The 16,544-nt window shown below is 59.2% G+C and overlaps 1 protein-coding gene across 6 annotated transcripts in view; it reads right to left on the bottom strand.

Annotated features, from left to right (window-relative positions):
* The window catches only part of PXN (paxillin), a 42,948-nt gene continuing 28,633 nt past the window's right edge, over window positions 2,230-16,544 (bottom strand). For 2 of the 6 annotated variants that reach the window (XM_018061136.1, XM_018061138.1), the window contains exons 2-12: window positions 14,123-14,346; window positions 13,699-13,814; window positions 13,204-13,340; window positions 12,891-13,092; window positions 11,848-11,983; window positions 6,950-7,051; window positions 6,527-6,697; window positions 6,254-6,427; window positions 5,632-5,713; window positions 5,378-5,526; window positions 2,230-4,388 (exon numbers count right to left, since the gene is read on the bottom strand). In XM_018061136.1, the coding sequence (XP_017916625.1) occupies window positions 4,122-4,388; window positions 5,378-5,526; window positions 5,632-5,713; window positions 6,254-6,427; window positions 6,527-6,697; window positions 6,950-7,051; window positions 11,848-11,983; window positions 12,891-13,092; window positions 13,204-13,340; window positions 13,699-13,814; window positions 14,123-14,346 (1,760 nt within the window). In that variant the 3' untranslated portion in view covers window positions 2,230-4,121. The other 4 variants (XR_001919366.1, XR_001919367.1, XM_018061137.1 and 1 more) reach the window with 3 other exon arrangements.

Below are 16,544 nucleotides of genomic sequence, written 5' to 3'. Positions count from 1 at the left end.
CTCTCTATTCCCTCTTCCTAGAAGGCTTCCTGCCCATATCCACACCTCCATTGCTACCCCGATCGCCCTATTCAAAATTACCCCCAAAACCACTCCAACTTCCCTCTTCCTCCGGTTTAACTTTTTGGTAGCACTTCCACCTAGTAACACACTGAATCACTAAAATAATTTGTCTCTCTCTCTGCCGTGAGCCTGGCACCTATGGGCATATAATAAACATTTGTTGAATGAATGGATGTAGAGTTTGCAGTCAGATAACCTGAATTCATATCCTTATTCTGTCACTTGCTAGGTTGGTCATCTTAGGAAGTGATTTCACCTTGCTGACCCTCTCTTTTCCTGTCTGTAAAATGAGGATAATAGTATTCACACCCCATGAGGATTACGTGAGTTATGTGTTAACACAGTTCCTGGAAAGTAGGAGGAAATCACTTAATGTCAACATATTTTATTACACTTTCATTCAACATTTATTTGAACAATTGTGCTATATCATTAAATATGTTTTTAATGAATAAGCTTAGAGCCTAGGGTGGGAAGGGGAGGGTGGTTCTCCCCAACTCCATCCTTTTAACTTGACCAAGTTAGAAACCTTGGTATTTTGTTTTCAAGCCTTCTGATGATGAGCCTGTATAGACAACTGCTGGAGTCCATTACTGCTAAGATCTCTTTTTAGTGACAAGGTATTACTGCATGCTCAGCATTGTACTAAGTACTTTATGCACATTACTGCTGTTCATCTGTGCAACAAACCCCCAAGGAGATACAGTATTAGTCCCATTTTACTGGTAAGAAAATTCACAGAGGTTAAGTAATTCACCCAAGCACCTCAGCTAGTAAGTGATAGCTTCAGAACCAAAACCTAAAAGCAAGTTCAGAGCCCATGAGTCTCACTATGCTATACAGTCCCTTTCAAACCCTAATGCTGTCTTCCTTCAAATGCACTTTTGCAAGGATGTACATACTGACATATCAACTGCCCAAGAACATCCTGCCTCTGATGATATTGTCTCTAACTGTAGTACATCAATATAATGGAATACCGTGAAAGCATTAAAAAATGCCCATCTCTATTTATTGACATGGGAAAACATAAAGTACAGTTGAGTGAGCCAGTTACGATGAAGCGGACCTGTTCATTCACATAAGTCCAACATGAGCTGGAAATATGATTTTTGGGTGAGGGTTGAAGGTAATTTTCACTTCTGAGCTCAATACGAAATGGTCAGGGTTCAGACTTGAAATCGACATGCGGCTTTCGGAGAACGATTCCAAACAACACGGAGACTGCAAGGCTACAAAACTGTCCTGGAAGCTTGCCAAGGCCCAGGACTGGAGTTATGGCTCTGACAACAGCCGAGGAAGCACGCATGCAAATACAGATATGACCACCAGGGGGCTGTCGAGACCCATCATCGACTATTAAGTCAGTGCAGTTCAGTCGCTCTGTACGACTCTGCGACCCCATGGACTGCAGCACGCCAGGCTTCCCTGTCCATCACCAACTCCCAGAGTTTACTCAAACTCATGTCCATTGAGTCGGTGATGCCATCCAACCATCTCATCCTCTGTCGTCCCCTTCTCTCCTGCCCTCAATCTTTCCCAGCATCAGGGTCTTTTCAAATGAGTCAGTTCTTTGCACCAGGTGGCCAAAGTATTGGAGTTTCAGCTTCAGCATCAGTCCTTCCAATGAATATTCAGGACTGATTTCCTTTAGGATGGACAGGTTGGATCTCCTTGCAGTCCAAGGGACTCTCAAGAGTCTTCTCCAACACCACAGTTCAACAGCATCAATTCTTCAGTGCTCAGCTTTCTTTATAGTCCAACTCTCACATCCACTTTCAACAAGGAAGGTTCTACACCCAAGGTATCGTGCCAGAACTAGGGGGCAGTGGTGGTGTGTCTGGTCAACATAAGAACAGAGACAAGCCCTGGGTTCACAGCCTGTCTCTGTGCTCGTTCACAGGATATCGGCTCTCTCTGAACCTCCTTCCCATTCGTGAGTGGAAGGCCACACCCCCGCGCCCATGGGAGGCAACCCATGGCAAATTGCAGTGGGTAAGAAAGCCAGGAGGCCCACAAGTGCCCCATGAGGGCTTTGGCCTCAGGTAAGTGAACTGCAGTGACTGACCCTCAAACTGTGGTGCTTATGAGCCTGGGGAGGGTTTGGTCTCTCTTCTGGGGCTGAGCTGTTCATCTCGGACCACAAAGAAATGGCACTAGCACCGGTGAAAATAATGGCAAACTTTATTGGCATAAATCACAGGAATTAAAATGGGAAAAAGCCAAGTTACAAGTTTACAGAGGAAAAAAAAATTAAAAATCAAATCATCAAATAATCATCGACCCAGAGGGTAGAACCTCTGGAAGCCCCAGATCCTCTAGGGGAGGGGCCTGGGGTGGGTCACTGTAAACAGAGCAATAAGGCCTAAGAGTAGAAGTGGAGACATCAGACCTGTGGTTGCGCCTGGCTGACCTCCCCAGACCCAGGCTGCTCCCTGCCCCGCCTCCAAGGAGGGACCCCCTTCCCCTCTTGAGAGGCTCAGGACACCCAGCCTCTGATGAGGTTAGTGGAGTGGGTCTGGCTTGTCCTCACTTAAGACCCCACTGGGGCCCCAGTTCCACTGACCCGGAACCCCAGCCCTGCCTCTCATCCTCAGGGGGCTCCCTGTTGCTTTGGCGGGATCCTGTCCCTCTGCCCAGAATCCTATCAGGGGGCCACCACCAGTCTCCAGGGAAGGCAGGAAGTTTGGGGAAGGGATGCACCCAGTGGAATCAACAAGACTAATGGTCAAAATCAGATCCCAGCTTTCCTGAGGAGGCAGAAGAAAGGACCCCCACAGTAGCATGTTACGAGTAGAATGTTCTCTTTGGGGCCAGAAAGTTCACAGGGGCATGAACGCTCCTAACAGCTTACACAGGGAAGGGGCACCCCCAGAGTGGACGTCCCCACTTTCCCCACTCAGAAACAGGACGGATGAGGTTTGGGATTCTCGGCCCCAGAGGGCAAGACACCCTTCAGGTGGGTTTCAGTGAAGAGCTTGCTGGCCTGGGGAGTAAGGAAGGGGGTTCGAAATACAGCAGTTTATAAAAACAGTCCCGGTGAGCTGTGAAGTTAAAGATGGGGAGTCAACAGAGCTGCTCCCCATTCACCTGCTTGTGCTAAGAAAAAAATAAAACATGAATTGCTTCCCCGCCCCGAGCCTTCAGTACAAGGCAGGCCCCACATATCCCGCAGCCACTGCGGTGCACGCGGGGGGAGAGTACAAAAGGAGATGTCTGTAAAATCTCTTCAGTTTTGTATAGAGAAGTAAAAGCAACTCAGACGATATGAATTCAAACCTCAGTGTAGAAAACTATCAAAGTCAGTACAGTGTCTGGGCAACGGGGTGACACTCGCCACCTCACGCGGCCCCAGGAGACGGAGGAAGTGAGTAGAAAACATTATTGCTGGAGAGGCCTTTCTCAGTAGAACCAGAGCAGTCGGCGGGGGGGGGGGGGGGGGATTGGGATGGGGGGGCAGGTGTTGGGGGGAGCTGCCCAGGCCTGAAGAGACGGGAAGGGCAGGAGGCACACAAGGAACCTTCCGTGGCCCGTGGGCACATCCGCCCTTGGGTGGATGGGTTGGGTGGATGCTGGCATTGTCTGGGGGGAGCTGGCGTCCCCCTGGTACTCTCAGAACAAGGCTGATGAGGTTGGGGTTGGGGATAAGGATGCAAAGAGGCCCCCGTCTGACCCTGCCTGCCCTCCCCACCCCCGACTCCACTGCCAAAACACGAGTAAGAGATGGCTCCAGTGTGGGGTGCTGGCTTGGCCAGGTGGGCTCGTGGGGACGCAGGTGGGACCCTCCAACCTCTGCCTCGGGGGAGGGTGACGGGCTGGCAGCCTGGGGGAGCCTCGGGAGGAGGAAGGCGGCCCAGAGGCGCTGGCAGGGGGCAAGAGAAGCAGGCAGGACCCCTCAGGGCCTCTTGCCATCGCCAAGGACGCGGTTCCAGTTTCAGTCGGGTTGGCCCCTTCGCCACCGCTCCCACCCCAGCCCCCGCCCCGGGACAAGGCCTCTGGGTCCCAGCAGCAGTCAGGAGGCTGGGCCGGGGAATGGGCCACAGGGAGGGACGGGGCGCCTAGCAGAAGAGCTTGAGGAAGCAGTTCTGACAGTAAGGCTTGTCGTTCTGCTCCTTGAAGGTGCCCTTGTTGAGCTGCTTGAGGCAGAAGGCGCAGACGAAGTGCTCGGGGTGGAACTTCTTGGCCATGGCGGTGATGCAGCGGCCCGTGATGGGCTTCTGGCAGCCGGAGCACAGCGAGCCCCGCCGCTCGTGGTAGTGCGCCTCACAGTAGGGCTGGCCCTCGTGCTCGAAGAAGCTGCCGTGGACGAACGGCGTGAAGCACTCCTGGAGACAGAGGAGGGCGGGGGGCAGTTCAGGCTGGGGGCCGAGGCAGCTCCCCGGTGACAGGCAGGGGGCCGCCAGGGCGGCCACCCTGAAACGACTCCCCCTTGGCAAGCGTGCTCAACGTGCCGAGCGTGGCGCCAACCCTTAGTCTCCCAGTAACGACCGCGACTCGCTGCTGCCAAGTTGCACTGCTGTTTTTGCTGTTCAGTTGTTCAGTCGTGTCTAACTCTTTTATGACCCTATAGACTGTAGCCCGCTAGGCTCCTCTCTCCATGGGATTCTCCAGGCAAGAATACTGGAGTGGGGTGCCATTTCCTTCTCTAGGGGATCTTCCTGACCCGGGTTCGAACCGGCATCTCCTGCATTGGCAGGCGAATTGTTTACCATTGAGCCACCAGGGAAGCCTGCTAAGTTGCACTGCCTGGACTCACACATAGGTCTGACTCCTGGGCACTGCAGCACATGTGCCTAGAAACTCTGGTGTCAAAAAAAAAAAAAAAAAAAGGGTTCCGAGGTCAAACTCTGCATCCTAGATTCCTGTTTACAGAGATCCGCAGGCATACTCGGGTATTAAAGACTCTGAGAAGTCCTGCAATGAACGGTGTTTCCCAAACTTACTTAATCAGGGGACCCCCGCCAGAACTCTCATAACACCTGGGGGCCATCATCCCCCAGAATGCAGTCTGGAAACCATCCTCCATTGTCCGCCGAGGCTGCTGAAGGCTTGTTACCTCATTTCACTCTCACATCCCCTTCTCCTGGACCTGGCCTGACCCGGGGGCGGCTGCACAGGTCTGCCTTGCTCTCATTTCTCGAAGCCCCTGCACAAGCGCTGGTCCAGGACCGCCTGCGCTTGAGGGAGTGCGCCGCCTGCCTTCCCACCCGATCAAGAACCTCAAGCGGGCCCTGTAAGTCGGATTCAGCAAGCACAGGGCGGCAGCGCAACGGCCGCTCTCAGCCTCTCCAGAGGAAGCAACGGGGCTCCTTACCCGACACACAAAGCACTCGGGGTGCCAGAGGGTGTTGAGGGCCGAGATGTAGTTCTCCAGGATGGCCCGGGCGCAGCCGCCACACTTGGGCGCGAACATGTCAAAGTAATCCTTGCGGCAGTAGGCCTTGCCGTCTTTCTCGTGGAACCCTGAGGGGCCGGGGGTTGGGGGGCAGGTTAGGCTTCGGGGAGGGGCCGCCCTGACTCAGCAAGGGCTGCCCCCGCACCGCAGCCCACCTCCCTGAGGCTCAATACCTTCAGGCCCGAAGAAGGCTCCACACTGGGCACAGAAGAAGTGCTCGGGGTGCCACGTCCGGTCGAGGGCTGTCACCACTTTCTGCGAAAGCCAAGTGTGCAGCCCCAGCTGAGTGGCTGGCCCGCGAGACAGACTCCCCCCACCCCCAGCTGACGGAGACCCGCAGGCCAGGGTGTCCTTCCCGCCCCCGTCCACCCCCAGCCCCGGTCAAAGGAGGAGCTGACACTCCCAGACAGGGGTCTCTCCCAGCTGTGCTGTGAACACCACTGAGAATTCTGATTTACTGAAAAGGACGTGACGTGCCAGTCACGCTCTGTCTCCCATAATCCTCACGGGCAGTTGAGGTCATATGTTCTACTGGGCCACTCATCTTGTAAGTGTAGACATGGAGGCCCAGAGAGGCTAGGCATCTCCCTAATGTCACACAGTGGAAGAGCGAGGGGGCCTGCACTCCGCTCCACCTATCCTCGGCAGAAGGGAGTAGGGGATGGGTGCTGCATGATGGGTGTTAGGACGGGCCGCGTGCGCTTCAGGCTAGAGGGTGAATCCCAGTTTCCTGGCTGTGTGTGCTTGGGCCTGCGCGTGACCTTTCTGGGCCTCGCCTGGCCCCTGGGCACTCACATCCAGAATGGGCCCATTGCAGTAGTAGCAGCGCGGAGAGAAGAGGTTGTGATAGTCCTTTTCACAGTAGGGCTGTCCATCCCGCTCGAAGAAGTTCCGGGAGCCGATCTCCTCCTGGCAGTGGGTGCAGACGAAGTGCTCGGGGTGCCACGTCTTCCCCATGGCCGTCACCACCTGACGGAGGAGGGGGATGCCGATCAGGACCCAGCCCTGCCCCCGCCGGGGCACCCTGCCTCCCGTGCCCCCCGGCCCCACCTCACCCCTCCTCATCACCTGCCCCGCGATCGGCTTTTTGCAGGCCCCACAGACCCCCTTGGCGACCGTGGCGACCCCCAGTTTGTTCAGGTCAGACTGCAGGCTCCCCAGCATGCTGTCCAGCTGGCTTCCGGGCTTTGGGGGGCCCCCTGGGGGAGAGCTGCTCCCCGTCTTCCCCTGGGCCATGAACTGCAGAGACAGGGAAAGAGGGCAGGTCAGGACACCTGGGCCTTGGGGGCGGGGACTTGCTGCCACACTAGGGCGTCTCTCCCTCCTCGACAGACAGATGGAGGCGGAAGTGTAGCCCCTCCAGGGGCCTTGGAAGCCCTCAGGTGGGAACAGTCTCTACAACGCATCTGGGGGTCCCAGGGGCTCACGGTGCCTGACCAGGCCCCAGAACACACTGCAAGCAGGACCTGCAGCCCCAGCCTCGGCACTGACCCCTCCCACGTCCTGCCCTTCGGGGCCGCTCTGCCTGCCGTTCAGAGGCCAGCCAGCCACCCAGCGCAGCTCGCCATCCGCTCTCTGTTCCAGGCCCTGGATCTTAGGGGAGGAAATGAGAAGGATTGCTTTTATTTTTTTTTAAGGAAAAAAGAGTAAGAGAACTTTTCACTAGACCATGTCACAACAGGGACTTCAGAATGAGATAAGAGAATGGATTTTTCCCCCCTACTGGCAGTAACGAAAATCAGGAGAAAAAGTCTACGGGAAAACCACCACGAGAGAGACGGGCCCAGGGAGAGATGAAGAGGAAGAGAGAGGTAAGCCCGCCAAAGGCGCGGACTGAGGGGGCAGAGGTGATGGGTCAGAGAGCCAGGGGGCTTTGCCAGGTACCAGGCCTGCTTGGTTTTCCTTCTGAGGACAGCGTCCTCAGAGGGAGCCTGGGGAGGGACCAAGGGGTGGCTGACACCTCAGGGGAGGGAGCGAGCATGGACATCGGGTAAAGCGAGGGTCCAGGGTCAAGGCCAAGTCCAAGGAAGGGCTGTGGTACTTCGCAGGTACCTTGTGGATGAAGGCACAAGGCCAAGTGCAAGGATGGACATAATATCTTATGGATGGACAGACAGAGAGCTGTGTGTATGTGTGTGTGTTTGTGTGCGTGTGTGTGTGTGCAGAGTGGGGATGCCGCTGGAGCATAAGGACAGGCACAGGTGGGGCCGGGCCCCCAGGAGGCCTGCCTGCATCGGGGGGAAGAGCGGATCCTCGTTGGTCTGGCAGCCTATGGACCTCACGGAGCAGGCTGCAGCCGCGTGAGGGGCGGGGCCCTGCACACTGACTCTCCTCAGCCCCGTCTCAGTGCTCTGGACCCCAGAGGGGCCGCAGGGGGGGGGCGGGCTGGGAAGGGGAGGAGAGTTGCTGGCCGAGGAGGCGTCTTTGCGGTGCTGGAGCAGAGGGCTGGGAGGAGGAAGAGGAGAAGGCAGAACAGAGAAGGTTCTCCGCAGGGGAAGAGGAGAGCCAGGAGGGAAGACGACCTGGGAGGGAGAGAAGAGGGACAGAGGTGAGCACGGTGACGGTGGAGGAGACGGCAGCTTGGCGGGCGGGGGCTCCCGGGGCCCTCTCACTCTTGGCATCAGGGGTGAGGCTGGCCTCGCGAGGACACAGGACGGCCCCCCTCGCCCGCCCCACCCCACCTGCCCTCTGGCCAGGGCTGGGCAAGAACCAGAGGCCCTCTCCGCCCCAGCCCAGCCCGGGGGCATCTGCTCACTACCTTCTCCACCAGCTGCCCCCCAGCCCGCCTCCCACGCGGCTGCACGGTGATGATGACGCCCTCGGTCAGCCAATCCTCGGTGGAGGCCCCTGCGGCCCCCGCGGCCTCCTCTGCCTCCGGCCGGATGCCCAGCCGACCCTGCAGCTCGGCGATGAGCCGCTCCTGGGAGGGGGTCCTGCTTAGGGTGGCGGGGTCCAGCCGGCGGCGAGGGGAGGGCTCCCGGGACATGGGGTGAGCGTGGCCAGTCTCCCGGCTCCTCCTGATCACCGAGCGGATCTAGTGGGGAGGCACGCTGTCACAGGCCACTCTGGGCTCAGCGGAGGCGGCTCAGTCCACACTCGGGGGTGGGGGTCGGGGGGTGCCCAGGAGGGGAGGGCAGAAGAACCCAACCATCAGAGATGAGCCAAGCAGAGCTAGGGCAGAGGCAGGGGGCCCTGACCTTGGGTAAGACCCTGAACTTCCAGAGCCTCAGCTTCTCCATCCTTGAAATGGGGTAATGGTATTTTTTTTTTTTCAACTGCTTTAAGGAGTTATTACAAGAATGATGTGAAAGAATCTAAGTGGACATTCTCGAACGAACTTGAGAGTTTTCCTTTTTTTGTTGTTGTTTCTTAATAGAAACAAAAAAAAATAGTCTTTTCTTCCAGTATATCCTTTAACCAGTTGTGTTTTTTTCCTTGTTTATATAAGTAGGATTATAACCTACTTGTTTCTAGCAGTTTGGTTTCATTCTGTTGTCGCTTTTGAAAAGGGCCTAAAAATTTCAATCAAGCAGATAACATGATGTCAGGCACAGCTCACTGGGGACGGCGTGCTGTGCTCTTCCGAAGCACTTTCCAGGCATTGTTTGATTTAATCCTTTGGACAGCCTTGGGGGAAATGGTCTATTTTCCCTCATTTTAAAGATGAGAAGACTGAGGCTGGTGGTCGGGGGGTTGCCCAAGGTCACACGGGGCGCACGTGTTGGAGGTGTGGTTTGTATTCATTCACTTCTTGCTGGTTCCAAAGCCCATGCTTTTAACCATTCCACACACATCCCATCAGGATGTCAGGCGAAGCTCATCTAAAGGAAAAAGCCTTCATCGGGCAAGAGGCTGGCTGTCACTAGGAGATTCCGGGACCCAAGGAGCTCCGCCAGCTCCATGGAGCCCACTGCCCAGCGCTGGCCATCAGGGTCTCGGGCCACAGCCTCTTGCAACCGGCCGCCCAAGCAGACATGCGCAGACAGGGAGGCCGCATGCAGTCAGCCAGGCGGGGCCACGCCGAGCAGGGCGAGCGTGCGCCTGCCTGGCTAGATGTGGAAATTCTCTCCGTGGTGCTGGGCGTGTCCACGGCCACAGCCCGCGGGAGTTCTGGCCGGTCCGTCCTGGCCTCGGTGGCGGCTTCAGTGGCGCCCTCTGGATTCCTGGGGGTCTCGGGTCCCTGGGCTGGCCTGACCAGGCCACCCGCCGAGGGTGTCTCTCCACCTAGCTGCTCATCCTCAACGGGGGTGCAGCGGCCACTCTCTGGCGGCCCTGGCTCTGGCCTTGCCCTCTCCTGCCATCCACGTTCCTTCGTGAGGCTCCAGGTATCCGGGAAGACGGCCTGACGGTCCACGACCACGACGGCCGGCTCAGTGACCTCCTGGAAGCTGGGCGCAGTTCCCTGCGGGGGCTCAGGCCTCAGCGCCCCCAGAGCCCAAGGCCCCTGCCAAGTGGCAGCCACCGCCTCTTCCGGGCGCAAAGCATTGGCCGACGGTGCTTGGGGGCCCCCAGGCTCCTGGGGACCTGTGCCCCCAGTGTAGGGTAGAGTGTGGCCGGGAGGCGTCCTGCAGAGCTCCCCAACCAGGTCTGGTGGATCCCTCCAAACGCTAGCCTGGCTCTCTACACCCAGCGGCCCTGGCCAACCCTCTGTGGAGGGAAACCTTGAGTTGGGGGTGTCAGGCATCACCCCAAAGCCAGCCAAATCGAGCTGGCCGGGGGCCACGTTGTCCTCCGCGCAGAGGACGCCCAGGGTGTGGCTGTGGCCTTGAGGGGAGGGCTTCCGAGGGGGTGGCAGGCCTCCAGAGGGCCCGGGAGGAGGTGGAGTAGGGAGGCTGTGGTGTGAGGATGGAGCTGAGCCGGGTGGCAGCCCTGAGGAGCTCAAGGCCACAGCAGAGGAGGAGCTGGTCTGGAGGAGGAGAAAGACAAGAGACAGAAGGGAGGAGAAAGACGGGAGAGGTGAGGAGGGGCACGCACTGGGGGGCAGGCCGGGCCTCAGGGCTCTGATAGCCCTTGGCTATGCTGACCAGACCAAGATGGCGCTGACCAGACCGTCTGCGCCGACAGCCCCCGGCCACACTGACCAGACCATCTGCGCTGACCAGGCTGTCTGTGCTGACCAGACCAAGATGGCAGCAAAGCTGAAGCAGAGCAACTGGCTCTGGAAGAAGATTCCTCAGCCCCCAGAAGGGTTTTCCTGGGCTCCACCTCCCTGGCTCCCATCCATGTTCCCCATCCAGGGAGCCCGGATCCAACTCCTGGTCGGGGAGCCAGATCCCACATGTTGTACCTGGGATCCGGCATAGCCAAATAAAGACTTTTGTCTTTTTTGAAAAAACAAAAAAAAACAACCCAGGCAGCGGAAAGCAGCCTCTGACCCACGCCTGTGGGGCTTCTAGTCCAAGTAGGGATGACAGAGAAGAGATTAAGGTGGGTTGGACCAGGGGGAGGTCAGCCCAGGCATGATCAGGAGACAGGCAGCCGCAGGCAGCTCCCGGCTCTGTCTCTCCCTGGCGATCCCAGCTCTCCTATATCCCCCTGAAACCTCGCTCCTGGAGCGCAATGAGAACCAGCACAGCTTCTCAAGGGGGTCTCAAGGGGGTTTGAAAGCGACAAAGTGCAAAGGGCACTGGCCGCCTGAGTCCGGTGTACACGCTCCTGACTGTGGCCACTCAGGAGGCTCACACGCGCAGGCCGCTGCCCCACCCTAGATGAAGCCTCAGAGGCTCGAAGGTGCCCCTGGGGCTCAGAGCTGGTGCCCCTCCTCCAGTTCCCTAACCAGGCTTCCCCAACCCTGGGAAGGGTGGAGTCAGTAATGGTCAGGAACTGGAGTTCAGTCACTATCAGGACCCACCGAGGCACTGCCTCCTCTACACAAGCAGGCGGTGGGCAGGGGACAGGGCACCTCTGGCAGGTATGGCCCAAGAGCCTGATAGATGAGGCTTCCCGGACAAGAGCCTGTGGGCCTCAAAGGCCCATGGAGGCTGGAAGGAGGCTGGCAAAGGAGCCAGAGGCAGAAAAGAAAGAGGACACACTGGGGACAGCCAGCCAGTGTGGGAGATGGGGCTCCGGGACAAATGACCTCCAGGCAGAGGATCCCACCCGGCCCAGCAGAGCCCGCCCTCCCCCACCAACAGCAGCCACCAACACTGGGCCCTTTGTCCCAGCCTCCTGATCCTTGCCTGGGTGGCGGGGAGCCGGGAGCACCCAGGCAGGAAGGAATGTCCCGCTGAGCACGTCCCCAGCCTTCACAGGCTGCATCCCAGGCTCGGGGCAAGGCACCCAAACCCTGAGCAGCTAAGTCCCAGCCACTCACACTGGGGTATGGGAGGGGAAAACTGGGGGCTTCTGAGCAGGCAGGGCAGGGGAGAGAGGGGGGGACCTCAGGACACCTTAAAATCCGACAGTGAGGCCATCAGCTCGTCCAGCTCCCTGGTGGCAGAGGAGGCTGAGATGCGCGTCTGCTGCTGGCTGGAGGTGACTCGCTGGGGACTGCTCATCTCGCCCTGGTTCACAGTGATGGCGGGGCTGCGGGCAGGCAAGGAAGCATCAGTGGGGACCTCTGGGGCCAGCCTGAGTGCCCCCAGCATGGCCCTCCCTTCCCCAGGGGAGGGTCAACACTTCAGCTCCAACACCAGTGTCCCGCCGCCACCCAAGCCCAGGGAAGCCCACCAGCTCCCAGTCTCTCCTGGGGACACGTCACTGGTGGGAGCGGGGGGGACAGAGCACCAAGCTGAGCTTAAGAGGGAGAGGAGAAGACAGCTCACATGGCACCTTTCCCAGAAGCCCAAGCTCAAGCCTGCCTGTACAACAAGCCCTGGGATCCTGTGTGGCCTCCATGACACTAGACGCACATGCGAGGCTGTTCCAGCCACATAGAAACACCGAGAAGAGCTGACCCTGGGGAGGTGCTTATCACGTGGACTCGGTACACGTGTTATAAGGGTCTTATCAGGTCTCAGCGCACTGAGGTATGTGGTCTCATCCCCACAACCTCACTTCCCCTTATTCTCTTATACAGATGGGAAAATGAAGGCTTGAAAGATGACACTCTGTAAGTGCAGAGCCAAGATGTGGCCCCGACTGCATGGCTCCGAAGCCTACGCTGGGGGACTGCCACGGGTTCCAGCCCTGGTCCGGGAACTAAGATCCCACAAGCCACGCATGTAGCTAGAAAACAAATAAAAAGCCTGCACTGACAGCCACTGGGCTGGGGTGCCCCCGGCACGCCCAGCATCTGTCTTCCCTGAGGGACGGTGGCTCGCTAAAGGCTGGCCTGTATCCACGTGACTCACTGCGGTCCCCCAGAGCCTGGTGCAGGGCCCGGCAGACAGCAGGGACTTCAGGGGGCAGGGGTGACACCAAGGATGAGCACAGGATGGGCTGGTCGAGACCGAGACCCTCCCTGGCCCGGGAAAGCCCCGTGGAGACTCACACGGGACTGGGCACAGAGCTCTCCAGCTCATCCAAGAGGTTCTCCACGCTGGGCCGCAAGTCCTCCAGGCCCCGGCCACCGTTCCGCTTGGGCTTCTCTTTGGTCAGTGGTCCAGCTTTGCCCCCCAGCAGGCTGTTATTCTCTGGGACGCCGTAGTGGGTGCTCAGTGCCCCTGGCAGCGGTGGGCTGGAGTTGGCCTCATCTTGGGAGAAGGAAAGAGAAGAGCCGCTCAGCCCTGAGCCCCACGGGGACCCGAGACCACCAGTGGCACTTGGAGCAGGGTTGGTGGGGGGGACCCCCGGCCCAGTCCTACCTGCAGGGAAACCCGGGGGGTTATGCTGCACGGCGTTCAGCTCCAGCAGCAGGCGGTCGAGCTCGGAGAGGTTGCTGCCCAAGGAGGAGCTCATGACGGTGGGTGAAGGCTCTGCTGACTTCTGCTTGTTGGGGAAACTTCAAGAAGTAAAGGGAAGGCTGCGGTGAGAGAAGCTCCCCAAATCCTCCAGGAGAACCAGGTCGGGGAGGTGCGGGGAATCCGAGTCTCCAGCAGCCCAAGGACGGAACGTGGGGAAGGGATGTGGCAAGAGGAGGAAGGAAGCGTTGCTTCAGTTCCTGAAACTTCCTCCATGCAGGGCAGTGTGACACCCAGCCCAGTGGCTGCATGGGGACGGCAGATAAGGCCACACCAAGCCTTCCACAATAACCCGAGGACCCAAGGAGGAACCCCCACCCCCCTCCAGCGCCCTGGCCCAGGCTCGGCTGACTCAGCCCAGCGTGTGTGGAATCCACGGGCAGGGGGAGGGGCTGGCACCTGTACACGTGGTCTTCCTCGCCGGCTCGGGGACACGGGAGCCCGCCGCCGTCCTGGGGGTTGGAGGCACTGGAAGTCTTGGCACTGGAGCCGTACACGGGGGATGAGGACTGAGGCTGTGGGGAGGACGGTGCTCAGGGCCTCCCCGGGGGGCAGGGTGGGTGGAGAAGGAACAGCCCGAATCACCCCCAGGAGCCTCCCGCTCACGGCCAGCCTCACCAGGGAGTTTCCACACTCTGGCCAGGAGACAGGTGATTAACACTTGGTCACTGTCCCTTCACGTGGCATTGGGTGGGGAGGGCCAGACGCTTCCTGCCTCTGCCACGCACCACCCCCCCAACTTCCTGGGCTCCCGGAGCCCCTGCCAGACCTGCTCCACTGGCCCCGAAGCTGACTTCTGAGCCCTCCCCATCCCCCACCTTACCTGCTGGTGGGTGAATCGGGAGGTGCTGGGTGGCCAGGAGTCTAAGGGGTCGAGAACCGTGCCATTGAGGGCCTCGCTGGATGGGGGCGGTGGGACGGGGGGCACGGCGATCTCCTGGTACGTGTGGTTCCCAGTCGGGTAGGAGTAGGGGGTCTCCTCAGACAAGAACACAGGCCGCTTGGAGATGTGAGAGGTTGTGGACTCCAGGTCCGCCAGCAGGGCGTCTGCAGAGAGCGGGCGGGGAGTGGGTGAGGGAGAGGGGTCCTGGGAACTCAGCCTCCAGGGCCAGCACCCTCCGGGCCTGCACCCAAGAGTTAACGAGCAACTTCTGAGCGCTGGCCCCACCCATGGGAGAAAAGACCAGCCCCAGGGCAGGAAGGTGCTAGCCCAGACCAGCCTGGCTAGGTCAGCGCCCAGAGCTCGGCTCCTGGCCAAGGAGGAGGCGCTCTGGGGGCTCCAGGGCCGCCCCCCGGGGCTCTCCTACCTCTGGGAGCTGGGTACCAGTGCTCCCTCCCCGACAGGGCTGTGCGGCTGGCTGGCTGGGAGTCAGAAATGCCTGCCTGACTCCGCAGGGCAAGGCAGACAGACCAGGTGGGAGGGGCCCCACGTCACGGGGAGGGGCCAGGTCCGCACTTAATGCCCAGGAGCTTCAGCCAGCTCAGCCCACAGGCTGGAGGGGTGGTACCTGCCTTATTGACCAGGTAGAAGCCGAACTTCGGGCTCCAAGCTCCTCCCGAGTCTTGGGCTACCAGGGAGGTGGGGGCCGGGACAAGGCTGGCATGCCGCTCCCTACCCCCTCGGCAGAGGGGCAGGCAGGACTGCTCTGTAGGCTGTTTCTGCTGGAGCCTGGCAGGCAGCCTGGCCCCAGAGGCTCCAGGGCCCCACTACTCTGCTTTGAACATCAGCTAGGGAGCTGGATCGGCCTTGAGTGCGAGCTTCCATTACCCAGGCACCAGGCAACCAACGGGGGGGGCTCTGCATCTCCCCAGTCCTCAGACAAGAAAGGTACAGCTGGGGGAGGGGGTGCGGGCAGGAATTGCTGACCCTCCCCTCCTGAGACCCTCAGCTGCCCCAGCCTGGCCCAACATGCCATGCCCTTATTCATGCCCTGCCCTGTGCTCACCAACCAGCTCACTCTCACCCCAGTGCTGACCCACTGGGGTCGGGGCCTGGTGATAACCCTCCTCGGAAAGCAATGGCCGGCTCACAGCCCTTTACTAGTAACAGGCCTGGTGCTCAGCACACTGCATCCATGGTCTCCGTTAACCCTCCTAACGAGGCTGGAATTCCCACCCTCCCTTTACAGACGGGAAACCAACTTCAAGAGGTGATAGGACTGCCCCCCCACCCCCACCGCTGCCACCATAACAAAGTCCAGTGCGTCACAGAAATGACTCCTCGGAGGCCCCTCCCCCAAAAAACAAAAATCTGCCCCGCAAGAGGCTGCAGTGATCACAAGACGATGCCAGGTTTAAATGGCACAGCTTCCTGAATGACGGGGCCCAAGCTCCAGGGCTGCCAGTCTGGTCCTTCCTGGTGACCCAGTCTCCAAACCCTACCCCTGCTCAGAGGCAGTGAGAAGGAAGCAGGGGCCTCACCCAGGGCCCGGGTCTGCGGGCCCACACCACCTCCCAGCTGCCTGCCCTGATCTCCAACACCCAAGGCTGGCCTGGCCCCACCTACCCCAGGCTCCTAGCCCCGCTGATCAGAAGCTTGTTCCAAGGAAGGTCAGGTCCTGCAGGTCCCCCTCCCCCTCCAGGTCCTTTGGAAGACATCTGACTTCCTGTCTGTAGCAACCGGAACTAGAGGGAGTCAGTGTGTGTCTAGGTAACAGAGGAAAAGGAACTAGCCTCCAGGGCCAATCCCAGTGGCCTCTCCAGGGCCACACCTGCTGCCTTGGCTCCATAAGGCGTCCCTGGCTTCCTCGCGGCCCAAGCCAGCAGGGGGATGGGGGTCCTCCTTCTCCACCACAGACAGAGCCAGCCCCCCAGAGCTGGCAACAAGTGCAAGTCCAGTAAGGGTAACGGGAGCAGCTGCCATGCTTGAAGGCCCGCCGCGCGCTAGGAGGGCCATCTGGGTCACCGCTTTCGCTCCTTACGACACCACTAGTGCAGATGGCAAAACTGAGGCTCAGAGAGCTAGAGGCACATGCCCGCGCCGTGAGCTGACCGAAGGGACACCGCTCGGATCTGAACGTGGTCTCTCGGGCTCCACTCAATCAAAGACAGATGGTGAACCTTCCCTGTCAAAGCTTTTGAGCTAGGGACACTGCCGCCCCTGCACCAAACGCCTTCCCCCGCCTCATTCATGAGCTGACTCCGAGTCTGGCTGATTGGTTTATGATTTAAACAGGCTCTTTTCAACGCAGCTACCTCTGTGGGCTGGAAGGTGCAGTCCCGGGGGATGGAGGAGAGCAAACGCT

The sequence above is a fragment of the Capra hircus genome, chromosome 17, assembly GCF_001704415.2.
Source record: "Capra hircus breed San Clemente chromosome 17, ASM170441v1, whole genome shotgun sequence".
NCBI lineage: Eukaryota > Metazoa > Chordata > Mammalia > Artiodactyla > Bovidae > Capra > Capra hircus.
The sequence above is the reverse complement of the archived record's forward strand: the minus strand, read 5'-3'. Positions and strand labels throughout refer to the sequence as shown.